The sequence below is a fragment of the Lygodium microphyllum genome, chromosome 4, assembly GCF_053477565.2.
Source record: "Lygodium microphyllum isolate KBCC chromosome 4, Lygodium_microphyllum_v1.1.10, whole genome shotgun sequence".
NCBI lineage: Eukaryota > Viridiplantae > Streptophyta > Polypodiopsida > Schizaeales > Lygodiaceae > Lygodium > Lygodium microphyllum.
This window is the reverse complement of record NC_141138.1, coordinates 748,020-766,522: the sequence shown is the minus strand read 5'-3', so window position 1 is coordinate 766,522 and position 18,503 is coordinate 748,020. Positions and strand designations below refer to the sequence as shown.

Sequence of the window (18,503 nt, the reverse complement as noted above, 5' to 3'; positions counted from 1 at the left end):
CAGCTGCCTTGCTGCTGCCAGACAGGCTATGATCTCTAACATGTAGATCAAACTCTCCACTATCCTCCTGAACATAGTAGGGTCTTCTATCTCATCCCCAACATCAGTACTCAACTTTACATTCTGCTCCAACGGGACTGAAAGTGGTTTACATGCTGTCATACCATACTTGGATAGCATATCCAAGCCATATTGTCTTTGGGACAGCCATATACCATCATCACATCTGATTACCTCAATGCCAAGGAAGTACCTTAGCTCACCTAAATCCTTTATCTCAAACTTCTTCTTCAAAAAATCCTTGACTTCAACAATCCCACTATCACTATCACCTGCGTAATCAAGTCATCCACATAGATGACTATGATGACCAACTTTCTCACATAAAGTGAGTGATCAGCATCAGAAACATAAAAGCCAATATTAACAAGATACTCTCTAATCTTGTCAAACCATGCTCTAGGTGCTTGCTTGAGCCCATAAAGCGCCTTCTTCAACCTGCACACATACATGGAATGCTCTAAATCTTCATAGCTTGCTGGTTGATCCATATACACTTCTTCCTGCAAATCACCATGCAAGACATTCTTCACATCCATTTGCTGCAACCTCTAACCTTTGGTTGCTGCCAAAGCAATCACACATCTGACACTTACCATCCTAGCAACTGGACTGAAGGTTTCTTCATAATCTATGCCATATGTTTGGGCATAGCCTTTTGCAACCAACCTAGCTTTGTACCTACTAATAGAACAATCTGCATTGTGCTTAATCTTATAAACCCACTTACATCCAATAGCTTTCTTGCCCTTCGGCAATGATACTAGATCCCAAGTCTTATTGGCCTCTAATGCAACCATCTCCTCATCCATTGCTGCATTCCAATGAGTATGACCAACAGCATCCTCAAAACAAGTGGGCTCAACATCCTCAACTAGTTTCACCATATAAGCATAATGGTGAGCTGCATAACCTTCAAAACCAAATCTTTTCACAGGGTATCTGACCCTGCTAGATATGCGTACCACCGGATCACTCAATGGAGCCTTTACATTACTATGAGCTCTCTGTACACCTGGTGTCCTTACAGAAGGAATACCAAGCTTATCATCCAAGCTCTCTGAGCCACTGGAGTCTCCATCAAGAACTGCATCAATGCCATCTGACACTTTATTCTTTCCTTTGTCTTTACCTGTAGTGCTACTAGATGCACCTAAAGATGTAGAGATACTCCTTAGTCTGTCAGAAGTGAAGCAGCGGTGGAAGCATAAACATGTGCTAAAATAAACTGCTGAAACACAAGACAAAAAGAGAAAAGAAAAGAACACGATACAGATGAGAACTCAGATGTATGCACAGGAAATGGAATCCATATATCTGAACATGAGACAGTCGCATACAACAGTGAGTCACTGGCTGCGTGGGCACTGGCGCTGGCGCTGGCTCCTCTCTCTCCACAGAGTCTGCAGATGGTAAAGATGATGATGATGATGATGATACTGACTGAGGAGGAGCCACTGAGTATATATAGGCTGAAAAAGTGGGGAGCAATAATACTGGTCGGACAGCTTAATGCTAGCCGACTAGTGCATAAAAATGCCCCAATGGCATAAAATGCCACACCAGAAAAAACCTAAAATACCTAATAAAAATGCCCAGCCCAGATCAAGCTCAGACTCACACATGAGCTGACAAATACTCTGCTAACACCCTCTCTCAGATCATGGGTGATCTGATACAAGACAATAGTACAAGGAAAAGGGATCAGAAACTATACAACATAGAACCACCAAGTAGAACCATGGATACCCAAGCAGTGGGTGATCAAGCCACCACCAAGGTGCCTCGGAGAGAACTTGATGTCGATGTCGATCATACCAAACACCTGAAAATAGAGAAGATCATAGCATGTCTCTATGTCCGTTACCAATGTCTCACAGTAGCATACAAGACCATCCTGTCAAAAAATTGCCCTGAACATAGGTAACCATGGATTCCCCGCCGACCGCCAAAGTGTCCCCTCATGTGAGCTCCAGACGAAAGCCTCCCGCTCTCTATCAGATAACCAGCTCAGCATGAACCTGGATGTCAATCCCAACTCCAGGATTTGATTCCGCCAGACTAAAGTCGATGCGTCAGGGACGTCCCTCTCTAGAACCTGTGCACCTGTATAAAAGTATAGATGAGGCGCGGCTGCCCCATCTGAACACTCACTCACACTCCCTCTCTAGCACAAGAGTCGTGAGGGATGACCTCATCACCACCACTAGAAAGCAGCCAAGGAAGGGGCCACCAAGCCCTTCCCGCGATCCGAAGAAGAGGATCCCTTCCGCACCTTGGACTTCACCTTGGTCGGAGGATCGGAGTCAGAGTCTGATGAAGGAGAGAACTCATCGGTAGAGTCAACATCCCACTTCGTCTTCTGCTCCTTCTTCTTGGAAGCCACTAACTTCTTGCAGTCCTTCCGCAAATGTCCCTTCTTGCCACAGTGGTAACACTGGGCCTTCGACGTCTTCTTCCCGTCACCCCTCTCTAAAGCTGCATAAGCCTCGCCTCCATAATGTGCCGGAAGTCGCCCCTGTAATCTCAAGGATGTCTCATGCTCAAGAAGCATCGAGGTCATATGTGTAAAACTGACAGGAGTCGATGATGTCTGCGCCCGCAAAGCATTGGTCACTCCATCAAACTCCGGGGAGAGCTTGTAGAGACGCCTTGGGAAGAGCAGATTGCATGTGCGGAAGTTGATCCTGTACCTGCGTAACATGAAGAAGAAAAGACTGAATAGTATCTTTCGGCTCAAACTTCATCTGCTGGAGCTGGCCATAAAGTGTGACTGCCCGCATGGTGGAAGGTGCCTCGTACATCTGCTGCAACTTCTGCTATACTTTAGGAGAGGTTGTCAGAGATCATAGCCTGGTTTCAGGCAGGCAGCAGCTGCACAGTCCAGCTGTACAGTCGGACTGTGCAGTCGGACTGTGGCAGTCCGACTGCCTGCAGCTGATTTTTATCAGGCTGCGCCCTATTTTGGCGCCCCATTCTAGGCAGATTTTCGCCTATTTATTGCTGACGTTTTCAGCAGTCTGGCATTCATTCTCTGTCGCAGATTTCAGACCGGTGCCGTGCAGATCTCTGTCTCTGTTCGCAGATTTCAGACAGCAGACAGCGCAGACTGCAGCAGACTTCGAGGTGGACAGCAGGTCGCATCGTCGAGGTGGAGACACGCAGTCCAGCGCACTGCACCCGTGTATATCTTTGTATTCAGCATTCTTTATACAGCAGATCTTCAGGGTACACTGTCTCTTTCTCTCCCTTCTCTCTCTGCGTTCTCTCACTCTCAGTCCTACGCTTCCGCACCGCTGCACTCTGACATGGTATCAGAGCAGTGTTTGAGGGCTGACTGAGCGCAGAATCAACCTAAAGAGGAGTTTCCATCGCGACACAAATTTGCGTTTTTTGCGTTTAAGGGCAGACAGGAGGGCTGTGCCTTGGAACAAGGCTGAAATGAGTGTGGGCGCACAGGAAATGAGTAAAGGTGGTGGATTCGCTGCTGCTTACTGCTGTTTAATGCGGAGGAAGTTTGAGTTTTCAGCCTACAAGTGCAGGTTTTGCTTTTTCATCGCCTCCGGCGGGTGAAGGAGCTTCGGGACGCTGAAGAGCCTTAGCAGGCTGAGTTTTCCCAGTCAGAGGGGGCTGCTTTCGCGTTTGAGAAGGCATTGCAGGTGAAGATGTCTACAGAGATGGACTTGGAGTTCCAGGCGATTATGGACCGGAAGGTGCCTGTCCTACCGGCTCTTCCTACAGATCAGAAGCTCGACGGCGACAACTACCGCATTTGGCGCGTTATGATGTTGGCCATTCTGGAGTCCTATGATTTGGCGGAGTTGGTACAGGAAGATATTGACCGGCCTTCGGTAAGAGATGAGTCCAAACTCTCTTCCGATGCTCGTGCGGAGTTGGCCAGGGCCCAGTCTCATTGGGACAAACTGAATGCCAGGATTCGATCCTTTCTCTTTCTATCATGCACTACAGCCGTGATCGCTCACATCGAGCACTTGACGGTGGCTCGTGAGATATGGCTGGAGCTTGATCAAATGTACAATAGGATGACCCTGATGAAGAGGGTTTCTTTGGAGGTACAGATGCGGACCTTGTCCGTCAATAAGTCTTCTTCGCTAAGGGAACACATTAACAAGCTAAGGCAGCTACAGATGCAGGTTCAGAATGCGAAGAAGCCGATCTCCTCCGAAGACATGGCGATTACACTCTTGTCCCAGTTGCCGCCACGATTCGGTACATTTTACTCTGCCCTTATTGCTTCGGGGCGAGAGTCTACTCTTCGGTGGGAAGAGTTGGTTCCTATGGTCTTGGACCAAGAGGAACAGTTAAAGGGACAGAATGCTTCCAAGACGGAGGCGTTGACAGGTCAAGCCTCTCAGAAGAAGGGGAAGGACCAAAAGAAGAAGAAGGGGGATAACAAGCCCAAGAAGGACAAGGAGAAGGACAAGGACAAAGACTCCACATGCCATATTTGTGGAAAGACTGGCCATTGGAAGAAGGATTGCCCTGACAAAGACTCGAAGGACACCAAGAAGAAGGAAACCAAGGATTCTGGAGCGGTGGCTGCACCCTCATCAGCTGCATTTCTACATTTAGTTGTCATTGAGGACGCTTCACCGAATGCTTCTGATGCTGCAATGGCGGCTTCCCAATCTCGAGAGTGGATTATTGATAGTGGTGCCTCACGGCACATGACTCCTTCATCAGATGGTGTTGCCCAGCTGCGACCTTCGCGTGGGCAGGTTCTCATTGGAGACAGCTCTTCTATTTCTATTGCAGGTCGGGGTAAGATGCAGCTTATTCCGGATGGACGAGGTGGCACCCATACCTCAGAGGTTTTGCATGTACCAGGATTGGGGTACCATCTCCTTTCAGTCCATAAGATTTGCTCTCTTGGTCTTCTGGTGGAGTTTGACAGTTCTACAGTGCGAGTCCTTAATCGTGAATCGAGGAAGGTTCTATCATGTGGATATGAGGAGAACGGCATTTACAAACTGAAGTCTTCCACTGCCCTCTCTACTATTCTTCTTACCTCATAGTCACAGTCTAAATTATGGCATGCTAGGTTTGGTCACCTGAACTATGACTATCTTCGGAAGGCGTCACGGGGACAGCTTGTTCGAGGGTTGCCGGATATAGTGGTGAGCCAGCAACCATGTGTCTCCTGCATAAGGGGGAAGCAGCATAGAGATGCCATTCCCCATACCGCTTCGCGGAGGTCTACTTCACCGATGGAGTTAGTATCTACGGATCTATGTGGCCCTATGAGGAATGAGTCCCTGCGTGGGAGCTCGTACTTCATGCTGATCGTGGATGACTATAGCAGGATGACATGGGCCTATTTTTTGGCACTAAAATCAGAAGCTTTCTCGCACTTCAAGGATTGGCTTCTCTTTGAGGAGAACCGATCAGGCCGGAAGTTGAAGACCTTGCGATCCGACAAGGGAGGTGAATTTGTCTCTAATGAATTTGCTCGGTTTTGTGCAGATAGAGGAATTCACCAGGAGTTTGCCAATACGAATACTCCACAAGAAAATGGTATTCTCGAACGGAAGAACCGCAGTGTGATCGAGATGGCGCGCACCATGATGGAGCACCGACAGACCCCCCAGGTTCTGTGGGCCGAGGCTGTGGCTACTGCAGTCCACATTCTTAACCGATCTCCTACTTCGGCCGTGGAAGGGATGACTCCATTTGAGGCGTATTTTGGGTCAAAGCCAGATGTTTCTTACTTTCGGGTCTTTGGGTGTGATGCCTATGTTCACATTCCCAAAGCTCCCCGTGACAAATTCGAAGCGGCTTCCCGCAAACAGGTATTTGTTGGCTACAGCTCCCAGTCCCAAGGCTACCGACTCTATGATCCCGTCATGCGGGATGTATATACTAGCCGTGATGTGCGGTTTGTGGAGGTTCCGGCTTCTTCAACGGATGAGGAGCATCCCGTTCTTGGAGATCCAGGGGAGAGTTTGGCTCCTTCTACAGTTCCACTGGAGCCTGTGCCGTTTGATTATGATTCTGTTTCTGACACAGAGTCTACTGTTCCACCGGATCCTTCTGAGGAGTTACCACTGGTGGACATTCCAGAGTCTTCTACTGATGGAGAACGACGAGGGGAGGTTCGGCCTCCTCCTCGCTGGGCCCGTGACACACTCCGTGATTCCGGGATCGAGGGGGTTCCTGAGGAGTGGGGACCGCAGGATGGTCCGCGGCGGTCACGGAGGCACCAGGCGCATTCTTCGGAGCTTGTTTGCTCCAATTATTGTTTGATGTCCCGAGTTATGCAGGATCGAGAGCCCACCTCCGTGAAGGAGGCTTTACAGTCCGCCCCATGAAAGAAAGCTATGGAAGCTGAGTTGGAAGCTATTGAGAGGAATGGCACTTGGTCACTTGTGCCACGCCCCCCGAAGAAGAAGGTGATTGGAGTCAAGTGGGTCTTCAAGACCAAATATCTCAGTGATGGTACTTTGGATAAGCACAAGGCTCGCCTTGTTGCTAAGGGTTTTGCCCAGCGCCCAGGGATTGACTGTCATGACACCTTTGCCCCTACAGCCCGTATGGCAACCATTAGAGCTGTTCTTGCTTTGGCTGGCCATAGGAGATGGCCTGTTTATCAGCTGGATGTGAAGTCGGCCTTCCTGAATGGTGATTTGAAGGAGGAGATCTACGTTGAGCAGCCTCCTGGCTTTGGTTCTTCAGATGGGAAAGTCTACAGGTTGAAGAAGGCCATGTATGGTCTCAAGCAAGCCCCGCGAGCTTGGAACGAGAAGATTGATTCGTTCCTCCAATCTCAGTTGGGATATCGGCGGTCCAAGGCCGATCCGCAGCTGTATGTTCACACTTCCGAGGATGGTTGTGTGTTGTTTGTATTATATGTTGATGATTTTATTGTCACAGGTGATGATGCATAGCAGGTTCAGGAGACAAAGTCAGCTTTATATCGGACGTTCGAGATGACGGATTTGGGGCTACTCCATTTCTTTTTAGGACATGAGATTTTTCAGTCTCAGAGGGGGATCTTTCTCTCCCAACAGAGATATGTACAGGAGCTCTTGGTGTCTTTTGAGATGGAAGATTGTCGGGCCCTCTCTACTCCTATGGATCCGAACTGGAAGGCCACTTCCCACTCAGCTTCTCCTTTGGCGGATGCTTCCCGCTATCGACAGTTGATAGGGTCTTTGATTTGGCTTCTCAACACCAGGGTTGATCTATGTTTTGCTGTTGGGCTCTTGGCAGGGTTCATGAGTGAACCTAAGACGGTGCATTGGCAGGCTGCTCAGAGGATACTTCGGTATCTGAGGGGGACGTCTGATTTGGGGATTCATTACCCCGCAGGGTCAGATGGGTCAGATCTTGTAGTTGCAGGTTGGAGCGACTCGGATTGGGCCGGTGACGTGGACCACAGGCGGTCTACAACAGGTTACTGCTTTACTTTGGGTGCAGGTGTTATTTCTTGGAGTAGCAAGAAGCAGCCCACGGTAGCCCTTTCGTCTACTGAGGCGGAGTATCGGGCCGCGTCTTCCACCACATGCGAGGTTGTGTGGCTTCGGAGACTGTTGGAAGAGCTTGGGTGCCCCCAGACTCGTCCTACATTGCTGCGATGTGACAATGAGAGTTGCATTGCCTTGGCGAGGAATCCTGTTTTTCATGCCCGGACGAAGCACATTGAGATCCAGTACCACTTCATCCGAGAAAAGCTTTTGGATGAGACCATCACTGTGGAGTATTGCAAGACGGAGGATAATCTTGCGGATTTGTTTACGAAGGCGCTTCCTCAGGCTCTACTTCGGCAACATTCCAGATCCCTCAGGCTTCTGCCCTGTCCAGGCTCTGAGAGGGGGTGTCAGAGATCATAGCCTGGTTTCAGGCAGGCAGCAGCTGCACAGTCCAGGTGTACAGTCGGACTGTGCAGTCGGACTGCCACGTGGCAGTCCGACTGCCTGCAGCTGATTTTTATCAGGCTGCGCCCTATTTTGGCGCCCCATTCTAAGCAGATTTTCGCCTATTTATTGCTGACGTTTTCAGCAGTCTGGCATTCATTCTCTGTCGCAGATTTCAGACCGGTGCCGTGCAGATCTCTGTCTCTGTTCGCAGATTTCAGACAGCAGACAGTGCAGACTGCAGCAGACTTCGAGGTGGACAGCAGGTCGCATCGTCGAGGTGGAGATACGCAGTCCAGCGCACTGCGCCCGTGTATATCTTTGTATTCAGCATTCTTTATACAGCAGATCTTCAGGGTACACAGTCTCTTTCTCTCCCTTCTCTCTCTGCGTTCTCTCACTCTCAGTCCTACGCTTCCGCACCGCTGCACTCTGACAGAGGTCCTACAGGAGGTAACCGCCGGTAAGACCGCTTTAGAAATACACCGAAGCAATGCCAAATTAGCACGGGCATTGTCCGAGTCCCATGTGAGCACCGCTTCCTCATGGTTGTCCTCATCAAAGTCTTCAGGAAGAGGAAAAGGACAGAGAGGACGAGGAGTAGCTCCACAGACGATGTACCATAACCGCTTCTGCACAAACCAAGCTTTCATGACAGTACTCCATGTGAGATAATCAGGTCCATGTAACTTATCATCAGTGGAAGTGCACGGAGGAGCCATATGGAGAGGATAAGAAGAGAAGTAGAGAAGAGATGGAATGTAGAGAGGAAACACAGCCAAAACACAAGCACAGACGGCAGAAAATGAGAGTTCACATGCAATATAACCCAAAAGCTGATCAATAGAAGACAAAATCTACTGCAGAAAGGCAAAAAATCAGTCAAAAACTGCCAAAAACAGCAAAAATGGCCTGAAGTAACAGTCACCCAGCCAAGAGAGACGCTGAATCAGCAAAACGCAGGCTGTAACCTGCAGGAAAACAGGTAGAAAACTGTCGCCAGCAGCTGCTGATGGAAAACGCAGGCAGCAAAGGGTGCGTAGGCAGCAGGCGATGGCAAAACTGCAAAAAACGCAAGCTGAAAACAGCCCCAAAACAGGTCATCTGGCTGCAACAGCAGTCGTCAGATCAGCAGGGGTAGAAGACAGTCCTGAAATCAGCAAGAAAAACACAGCAGGAGCACAGATCCTGAAAACTGATACCATGTCAGAAGTTGAGCAACGGTGGAAGCATAAACATGTGCTAAAATAAACTACTGAAACACAAGACAAAAAGATAAAAGAAAAGAACACGATACAGATGAGAACTCAAATGTATGCACGGGAAATGGAATCCATATATCTGAACACGAGACAATCGCATACAACAGTGAGTCACTGGCTGCGTAGGCACTGGCGCTGGCACTGGCTCCTCTCTCTCCACAGAGTCTGCAGATGGTGAAGATGATGATGATGATGATGATACTGACTGAGGAGGAGCCACTGAGTATATGTAGGCTGAAAAAGTGGGGAGCAATAATGCTAGTCGGACAACATTAATGCTGGCCAACTAGTGCATAAAAATGTCCCAATGGCATAAAATGCCACACCAGAAAAAACCTAAAATACCTAATAAAAATGCCCAGCCCAGATCAAGCTCAGACTCACACATGAGCTGACAAATACTCTGCTAACATAGTCTCCCAGACCAAGGACTACCAGATGATGTCTCTGGTCCACTAAGAGTCCGTGATTCTTGCTTTTCAGCCTGCACATGAGTGTCATGATCATCATCATCATCCAATGCATCACCACTAGATGCATACCAACTGCTCATTTCATCAAAGATGACATCCCTGCTCACTCTGAACTTACATGTGACAGGGTTAAAACAGCGATACCCTTTCTGCTCTAAAGAGTATCTAATAAAAACACATTTTTCTACCTTTGGATCAAGCTTCTTCCGTAGCTCATCTGGCACATGAACATATGCAACACAGCCAAATACCTTCAAGTGCGATACATCAAGCTTCTTACCAATAAAGCATTCTTCAGGAGTCATGCCATGAACTGCAACTGTGGGAGTTCTGTTCATAATATAAACAGCAATATGAACAGACTCAGACCAAAAATGCTTAGGCATATTCTTTTCAACCATCAAGGCGCGTACAACTTCTGCAATATGTTTGTTTTTCCTTTCTGCAACCCCATTTTGCTGTGAGGTATATTTGTATGTGAACTGTCTCTTTATCCCATGAGACCTCAGAAAATCACTGAACTCATTCGAGAGGTACTCTCCCTCTCCATCTGACCTCAAGCACTTTACTTTCAAGCCTGTTTCTCTTTCAACTGCAGCCTTGAAAGTTCTAAAGTGCTCAAACGCTTCACTCTTTTCCTTCATAAAATATACCCACAGCTTTCTAGAACAATCATCAATGAATGTGACAAAGTATGAACTGCCTCCAAGAGATACATTTTGTATAGGCCCCCAAATGTCTGTATGCACAACATCAAGGATATTTCTGCTTACATCTCTGTCATGTGAAAAGGGTTGTCTTGCTTGCTTACCAAACTGACATGCTTCGCATACCTTATGAAATTCTGCAACTCTAAATGTAAACCTGTAACCAACCCTTTGGACTGCATTAATTTCAGCCTTTGTACATTTGCATATCCAATGCGTTTGTGCCAAATTTCAATATCTGCAACACCACCTTTTCCTTTAGCATACATAGCAGCATTCATAGTAGAATTCCAACATCTAGAGTAAACATGCGTCCAACTCTACTTCCCTTTGCTACCAACCTACACTTGTCATTGAAGTTTTCTACAAAGCAACCCTTTGCATTACCATCATGTAATAGATGACCGACTGACACCAAGTTATTTGTAATAGATGACACATGTAATACATCTGACAGGCTCTGTCTTACCATCATGCAAGGACAAGGGAACTTTTCCAATGTGTAAAATTGGGTGGCATGAATCATCACCCATCTGCATAAAACTTGCATTTTGCAATCCTGCATCTCTCCAAACCATTCTGCATGGCTAGTCATATGATTGGATGCACCTGAATCAACATACCAAACATCATGTGTTCCCTTTCCTGTAACAGCATTCAACATATGCTGCATAACAAACAGACGTTCATTTTTATCTTCATTCTGTCGTGAAGACGATGCATAGTTTCCTTGCTGCAACTTACCACTACGAATATCATCTTTCTTAGCATAACATTGGGTTGCAATATGACTTGTTTTGCCATAGTAGTAACACACAATACCAGAGTTGTTAGAGCCTCTGTTCTGTCATCCACCTCTTCCTCTAAAGCTCTCCCTGCCTCCAAAGTTACCACGACCTCCTGAAACCTGCATATCGCTAAATTGCTGATTCAATCTATTTTGCCGGTTGTCACTACCACGTCTTGTACCACGGCCTCTTGAAGAAAACCTGTCACGTCCCCTTCCTGAACTGGAGTAGAAAGCTTGGACATATTCACCACTTCTTTCAGATATCTCACTCTGCATGTTAATCTCTTCAGTGATCACAAAGAAGACCAACTCATCGAAATCTGAAAATGGCTTTCTGACATATACGGAAATTACAAAAGACTTCCAAACCTTTTCATTGTTAAGTGCACCCAAGGTAGACGACACCAAATCATCATCATCGGGCATTGCATCAATCACTGACAATGTATCTGCAATGCTCCTTACCTTCAGTGCATACTCATTGATAGACATCTTCCATTTCTTCAATGTATTCAACTCTTACTTGAGTTGAATCTTTCGTGCCTTTGTATTTACGGAAAACTTACTTTTAAGTATGGTCCAAGCTACATATAAATTCTCTGCATTTCTAATATGTCCCAACATATTATTGTCAATTACTGCAGACAGCCAATACATGACCTTCTTATCTTTTGAATTTCATTCCTTCCGTACCTTTGTCTCTTTTGCAGTTGGAGGATCACTCACCTCCGGCTCCTTTTCTTTACCTGAAACAAACTCGTAGAGACCTTTTCCAATAAGGAAGTTCGTGACACGGAACTTCCATGAAGGGTAGTTGTTCTTGTCGAGTTTCTCAATGATGGGGCTTCCACTATTCTCTGTCATTATCACAAAACTAATACCAAACATCAAGCAAATCTTCTGCAACCCTCGATCTGTAGTGCACAACAATACACCAGACAACCTTTTTCACTGTCTGCTCAACAATGCATGCAATCTGCAACCTGTTTGCAGATAAACCTTATATTTGCTTCATGCAAACACCTCAAGAATTACAGATTCACAATCTGTAACCTGTGCACCCACTTTCGGTCAAAACAGCCGAAATCACAGTGTACCCTGAAACTGCTGTCCACAACCTTGCGGCTCTAAAACAAGGCATGAAACGGCCTCAGATGCCCAAAATAACTACGAGAATGTCCTAAAGAGCTCATCTGCAGAATACACAACGCTCTTCGCGCACACCAAATCTCACTACAATCTGAGATTTTTGCTCTACCCTACTTCCGGTACCTCCACAGGCACTATCCAAGAGAGAGTGGAAGGATGGGAGAGCTTCTTACCCGTGGCTTGCTTACTTGAACCTTGCTTTTTCTCATTCACTTCAGCCTTCGAAAACAGCCTCTCTCAGTGGTGCGGCTCTAATACCATGTCAAGAATCGCGTGGTGGGGGAACTTGCTCAAGATGCTGCGCCGAACACACACAGAATGCACAAGGAGAAGCTCACTCAAGAGGCAAGAGGAGAGATTGAAGTCAAAACGTTTTCTTGTTGGTTTCTTATTCTTCTTCCACACTCTTTACAATGTACACAAAGTATAGATAAGATACAACATAAAGGAAAGTGGCCTACTAAGTCAAACAATGCATAACCGACTACACTAGTTGATTGACGCTATATCTATGCCAACTGTAAATAGGTGTAACAACCTGAATATAATAAGTAATGAGTCAGTGGCCATATAAGAGTCATAATGACCACCGACGTGCTAAGTGTAGACGTATGGACCCATCTAACCAGGCGGTCCATCATCAATGTCCGCGTGTCTGCGTGTGTTAAGCTTGTCATCTCAACACATATTGGCTTGGTGATCACAATACAAGGCAATCTACTAGTGGATATTATTTATTTCTAGACCAATCAGGCATTTCTTGGCTCCATGAGAAGCAACCTATTGTGGCTACCTCATCTTGTGAAGCTAAGTATAGGGCAGCTTTTGCAACAATAGTTGAATCTGTTTGGTTATAACGTATATTGGCTAATCTTCATATTCATTTGGAGGGAGCAACTCCTATTCTTTCTAACAATCGAAGTGCTATTGCAATAACACAAAATCCAATGTTTCATGCTCATATGAAACACATTGAGATACATTATCATTATGTCAAAGCAAGATCACATACAACATGATCTACATTCCCACGCAAGAAAATGTTACAAATACTTTCACCAAGGCACTATCATGTGAAAAGTTTAAGGAATTTTGGAAATCCTTAAACTTGGTGATGGATTTGTTCCTTCTACATCATCACATTGGCACTACACAAGGTGTTAGAATTAGTCAATTCTAGGCAATGCCCAATGTTCCAATGTGTGTTCTGGACACAACTTAGTAACTCGTATGACTAGTTGTAGAGTTAGTTTAAGCCCAATTAAGTTAGGGATAGGTCTAACTTGCTTTAGACCTATTGTACTTTCATTCTATCACACTAGTACTTGTATCTTTCGAGTGTGGGACTGCTGCTCACTCCAACTCACTATCTTATGCTCTCTCTCTTTTTTTTTTTCCGTAAACTTTTGCCCCCTCTCTCTCTCTCTCTCTCTCTCTCTCTCTCTCTCTCTCAAAGATAACAAAGTGAACACAAACAAAAGATAGAAATATGAGAGAACAAAAGTTTATATTGCACCAATTCTATAATATTGATGGCTGATGACTCTGTCCGCCCAGCTACTCCTATAAGCTTCAATGGTCTATGAACAAATGTTGGATGGAGAACAATATGAGCAAAAGGTGTAATGGATAATTCAACTAAACTTACTACCCACGTGATCCGACAGACCAACCCAACACTGCCCGTTTATTGGCGATACTGATGACACATATTAGAGCTCCGATACTTCCTGATAGAACGAATGTTTTTAGGACTACAAGAAGACTCACCACAGATGCATGCCCAGCAGCTCCCAGGGTGCAATCCACGAAGGTGCGCAACTTGACGTCTTGGAAAGCGGCTTGTACCTCCTCTTGAAGAACAGGAGTATGCCCTAGAGATGCATCATCGCTCTCTTCTTCTATTTCTTCTTCTTCTTCTTCCTCCTCCTGGTTCTGGTACTCCTCTAGCTTCTTGCGGAACGCGAGACTCGAGGAGACATGAATGCGAGCACGCAGGCCGTCTTGAAGAGGGGGAAAGGAAGGGCGTGAGGCTTGCTGCTGCAGGCATCGACGAGCCAATGCAGACGGGACACCGCAGGGCAGTAGCAAATTTCGTAGGACAATCATCATCCCTATACTTAAGAGCGCATCATATTACGTCTCTTGACACACGCCAAGGGCTAATGAGAGCCCAGTCACACCTAGGTCAATTGAACTAGGCTGAGTTAGCGCACTCAAGTTGGGGTGGGTGTGGCAGTGTTGCTGGAGCTTACGTTACTTAGGCCACTCGACTGTCCCATGGCAATCAAAGTGATCATTTACTATGCAGTGTACAAGTGTGTGGGTACTATAAGTGTAGTGAATACATTTGTAGCATAGGCATAGTCGCCTTTACCCCCAACAACCTCCCACTTAAAGGCAAAAATGTCTCTGGTAAAGAGAAAACAAGAAAAAAAATGTGATAAAGTACAATAAGATGAGGAAGGATGTCATCTCACCTAACACCCATCATCCTCCTAAGAAAGGCAAAACTCCTTTGAGAAACTTTTAGTGAGCAGATCTCTAGGATTTTGGTCGATTGAGATATTGACAAACTCAATGGACTTGTTCTCGCAAAACGACCTCTCTAATAAAGTAGTAATACACCTAAATATATTTTGTCATCCGGTGAAAGATCAAATTCTTAGCCAACTTAATATCACTCACAGAATCCAAATACAGTGTAGGACCACATCAATAATACCAAGGTTTGCGACCAAAAGGTCTAACCAAAGAGCATCCTTGCAAGCCTCAGTGATTGTAATATATTCTACCTCTATAATAGATAAAGCTATGCTTTTCTACACCCTAGATATCTAAGAAACATCACCTCCAGCAAAGGTGAAGACATAGCTAGAAGTGGACTTCCTACTGTCTGCATGTCATGCATAATGAGAGTCAATGTATCCCATGACTCTTGTATCTTGGCTATCACAATATATGCATATATTTGTAGTGTCCTTAAGGTACTTCACGATATCCTTCACGGCATCCCAATGCCGCCTACCAAGTGAAGCCATATAGCATGCCACAACTCTTATCATAAATGCTATGTTACGACAAGTGACTATCATGGTATACATCAAACTATCCACTACAAATACATAAGGGATCTTGGCCATCTCGGTCTTTTGCTCATCAAACTACGGAAAATCAACCTAACTAACCTTCACAACATCAGCAAAAGGTAAAGGATATCTAATAGGCTTAACATCTTGTATATGAAACCACTCAAGGATCTTCTAGATATACTCCTTTTGTGACAAGTAAAGGAGCCAATAGGCTTAACATCTTGTATATGAAACTACTCAAGGACCTTCTAGATATACTTCTTTTGTCACAAGTAAAGGAGCCCCTTAGAGCAATCGTGCATGATGCACATCCCAAGAATATATGAGATCTATCCTATATGTTCTTCATCTCAAAGCTCTTCTTGAGCTGACTTTCAAGGCATCCAGCTCATCATGAGCTCTCCCAACATTAACATATCATCCACATTAATTACTAAAATCATAAGGCTGCTAGAATATGTATTTTTCATTTATAAACACAAATCCACATCATTGTAAGTATAGCCTTATGAATGGATGAAAGTATCAAACATGTAGTGCCATTCCTTCTCAACTTGCTTACTATGTGTTCCCTACCTTTTTTCTCAAATCCCTTAGGCTACTACATATAGATCTCATCATACAAGTCCCCATGTAAGAAAGTCGTCTTTACATTCATCTTATAATGGTCCCGATCTAACTGAGCAACCAAAGCCAATACCAAGCGTAAGGTAGTTATCTTGACTACATGAGAAAATACCTCATCAAAGTCAACACCATACTCTTGCGTAAAATCCTTAGCAACCAATCTAGCCTTATATGCCAGATTGGGGTGTCCAAGGGGTACTCTTAAACTTATATATCCACTTGCATGGCAAAGCATGTTTTTCACTAGACAAAGAAACCAAATCCCACATATGATTTTTCTATAATGAGTCATACTCTGATTGCATGGCCCGCTCTCCCAAGAGTGACCATCACCTTTGTGCATGGCGTCATCATAAGTAATATGCTCGCCAACATCTATCACCATAATATAGTCCATGGAGGGCACAAACTGCTCAAGAGGATGTATATCTCTAATAGAATATCTCACAGCAAGGTGTGGATCTTGTACATCTCATCTAACATTATGGTCATGGGCCACTAGATCAGTAGTTGTTGTAGGTTGTCTAGCTGGCTGTACGAGAGTTAGAGGCTCCTCCTGAAATATCACAATGTGTATCTAAACTACCTGCTTAGGTTGCTTATCCATTTTCTCTTCATGAAAACAATAGCATAGCTATGGATGGCCTTTCAAGCCTACGGAACCCATAGATGATAGCCCATCTCACCTGCATCCCCATGACCAAGAAAGATGCAATTCACTGACTTAGAATCCAACTTATGGCACTTGTCCTTGGGAATATGGTAAAAAACCTCACAACCAAATCCATGGAAATAAGCATATGATGGAGGTTTTCTAGACCATACCTCCTCCGCAAGTAATAGTCAATAGTAGTACATGGGAATCGATCAATGAAATGTAAAATAGTAGTAATTGCCTCAGTCTAGAAATGCTACGGTAAGCCTATCTAAACTTTCTCCCAAATGGTTTTGTTAATGCGCATAGTCATACTATAGGGTGGTCAACTGACGCTTAATGCCCTTCTCATCATAAAACTACTCAAAGGCTTTAGATACATACTCACCCCCGTTGTTAGATTGTAGGCATTTCAACCTATACCTAAATTGGTTCTCAATAAGAGCAAGCCAACGCTAAAATGTAGCCAATACTTTTGATTTCTACTTTATAGGATATGTCTAGACCTTATGTTAGTAATCATCAATGAAAGTAACCAAATACTTTGTGTCATATAATGATTGACAAGGCATAGGTCCACAAACATCAGAATGAACAAGAGCTAGAGACTCACCCATACGTGTAATGTTAGACTTCTTATCTAAATTGTGTGTCTACTTGCCATAAAGACAATCATAATAAGAATCAAAACATTTATAATTAAGGGGAGGAAGACCTACAAATGGGTAAGCATTTTTATTCCCTTTAATGATATGTGTCCAAGGTGACAATATCATAATCATATATGTGGTACTACAACTATGGCTAAAACATGGTCAATAGACCTACATACAAGTAAGGGATAAAGAATGCCAAACTTGGTACCTCGTGCAAAGATAAGATTCCCATAGGTAATTGTCCATTAGGAATCACCAAAAGATATAAAGTAACCTACAATATCCAATTGTCCAACAGAGAGCATGCACTTGGTCAAAGCTAAAACATGGCGTACATCATACAAAATAAATATACTACCTGAAGCAAACTATAGTTGTACATCTCCAATACTAATAATATCCAATGCTCATTACCCAATCTGACAGATCATGTCATACTGCGGTAGGAGTGGAACCACTCTCAATGAGGGGTAACATGAAATGAAGTCCATGAATCAATCAATCAATACTAAGTATAAGCAAACAAGGCATCAATCAACTATGAAACATCAAGAGAGGAAGCTACAAGTATGTAATCATCATTTAAATCAGTCTGCACTACATTAATCTCTTTAATCTTGATGTTGGACTTGCTAGGGGCAGTGTTGCAATCACCATTCTTTTCATGCACTTTGCCCTTTCCATTTTTCCTTGCACTTATCATTATACATTTTATGACACTGACACCAAATATGGCATGGCTTCCCACAATAATGACAAGTTAATGCAGGCTTATGGCCACAAGACTTATTGCAAGAATGTCCAAGTGATTGAGAGAATGAGACTTCTAAGAGTCTATCTGACAACAATCATTACCACTCTTAGCATTATTGCATCTAATTGTCAAAGAATGAGAGGTATGAAGCATCAATATTCTTTCTGATAACTTCTTCATTAAATAATGTACCCTAGACAACTTGCAATTTCAGCCATCAGCATGTATATTTGCACGCATAGCAGTATGGAATGTGTCCCATGATTCAGGCAATGTAACCAATAGGAAGAATAGTGAAAGACTCTCTTCAACATCAATCCCAGTCTAATTTAAGTGGTCAAACATGAAAGTCCCCTCCTTCATACGAAGGTCTGATCATAAACATCACGGATCTTCTCCCATAA

General features: G+C 44.6%; 1 protein-coding gene across 2 annotated transcripts in view; it reads right to left on the bottom strand.

The window, feature by feature from the left end:
* LOC148036721 (mraW methylase family protein) overlaps window positions 1–14,486 on the bottom strand; it is a 41,418-nt gene extending 26,932 nt beyond the window's left edge. For both annotated transcript variants that reach the window (XR_015690492.1, XM_087675600.1), the window contains exon 1: window positions 14,086–14,486. Coding sequence is in view for 1 of the 2 variants with exons in the window: in XM_087675600.1 (XP_087531726.1) it covers window positions 14,086–14,427 (342 nt within the window). In the remaining variant the exon portion in view is untranslated. The remainder of the gene's footprint in view (window positions 1–14,085) is intronic.
* Window positions 14,487–18,503: the final 4,017 nt, after the last annotated feature.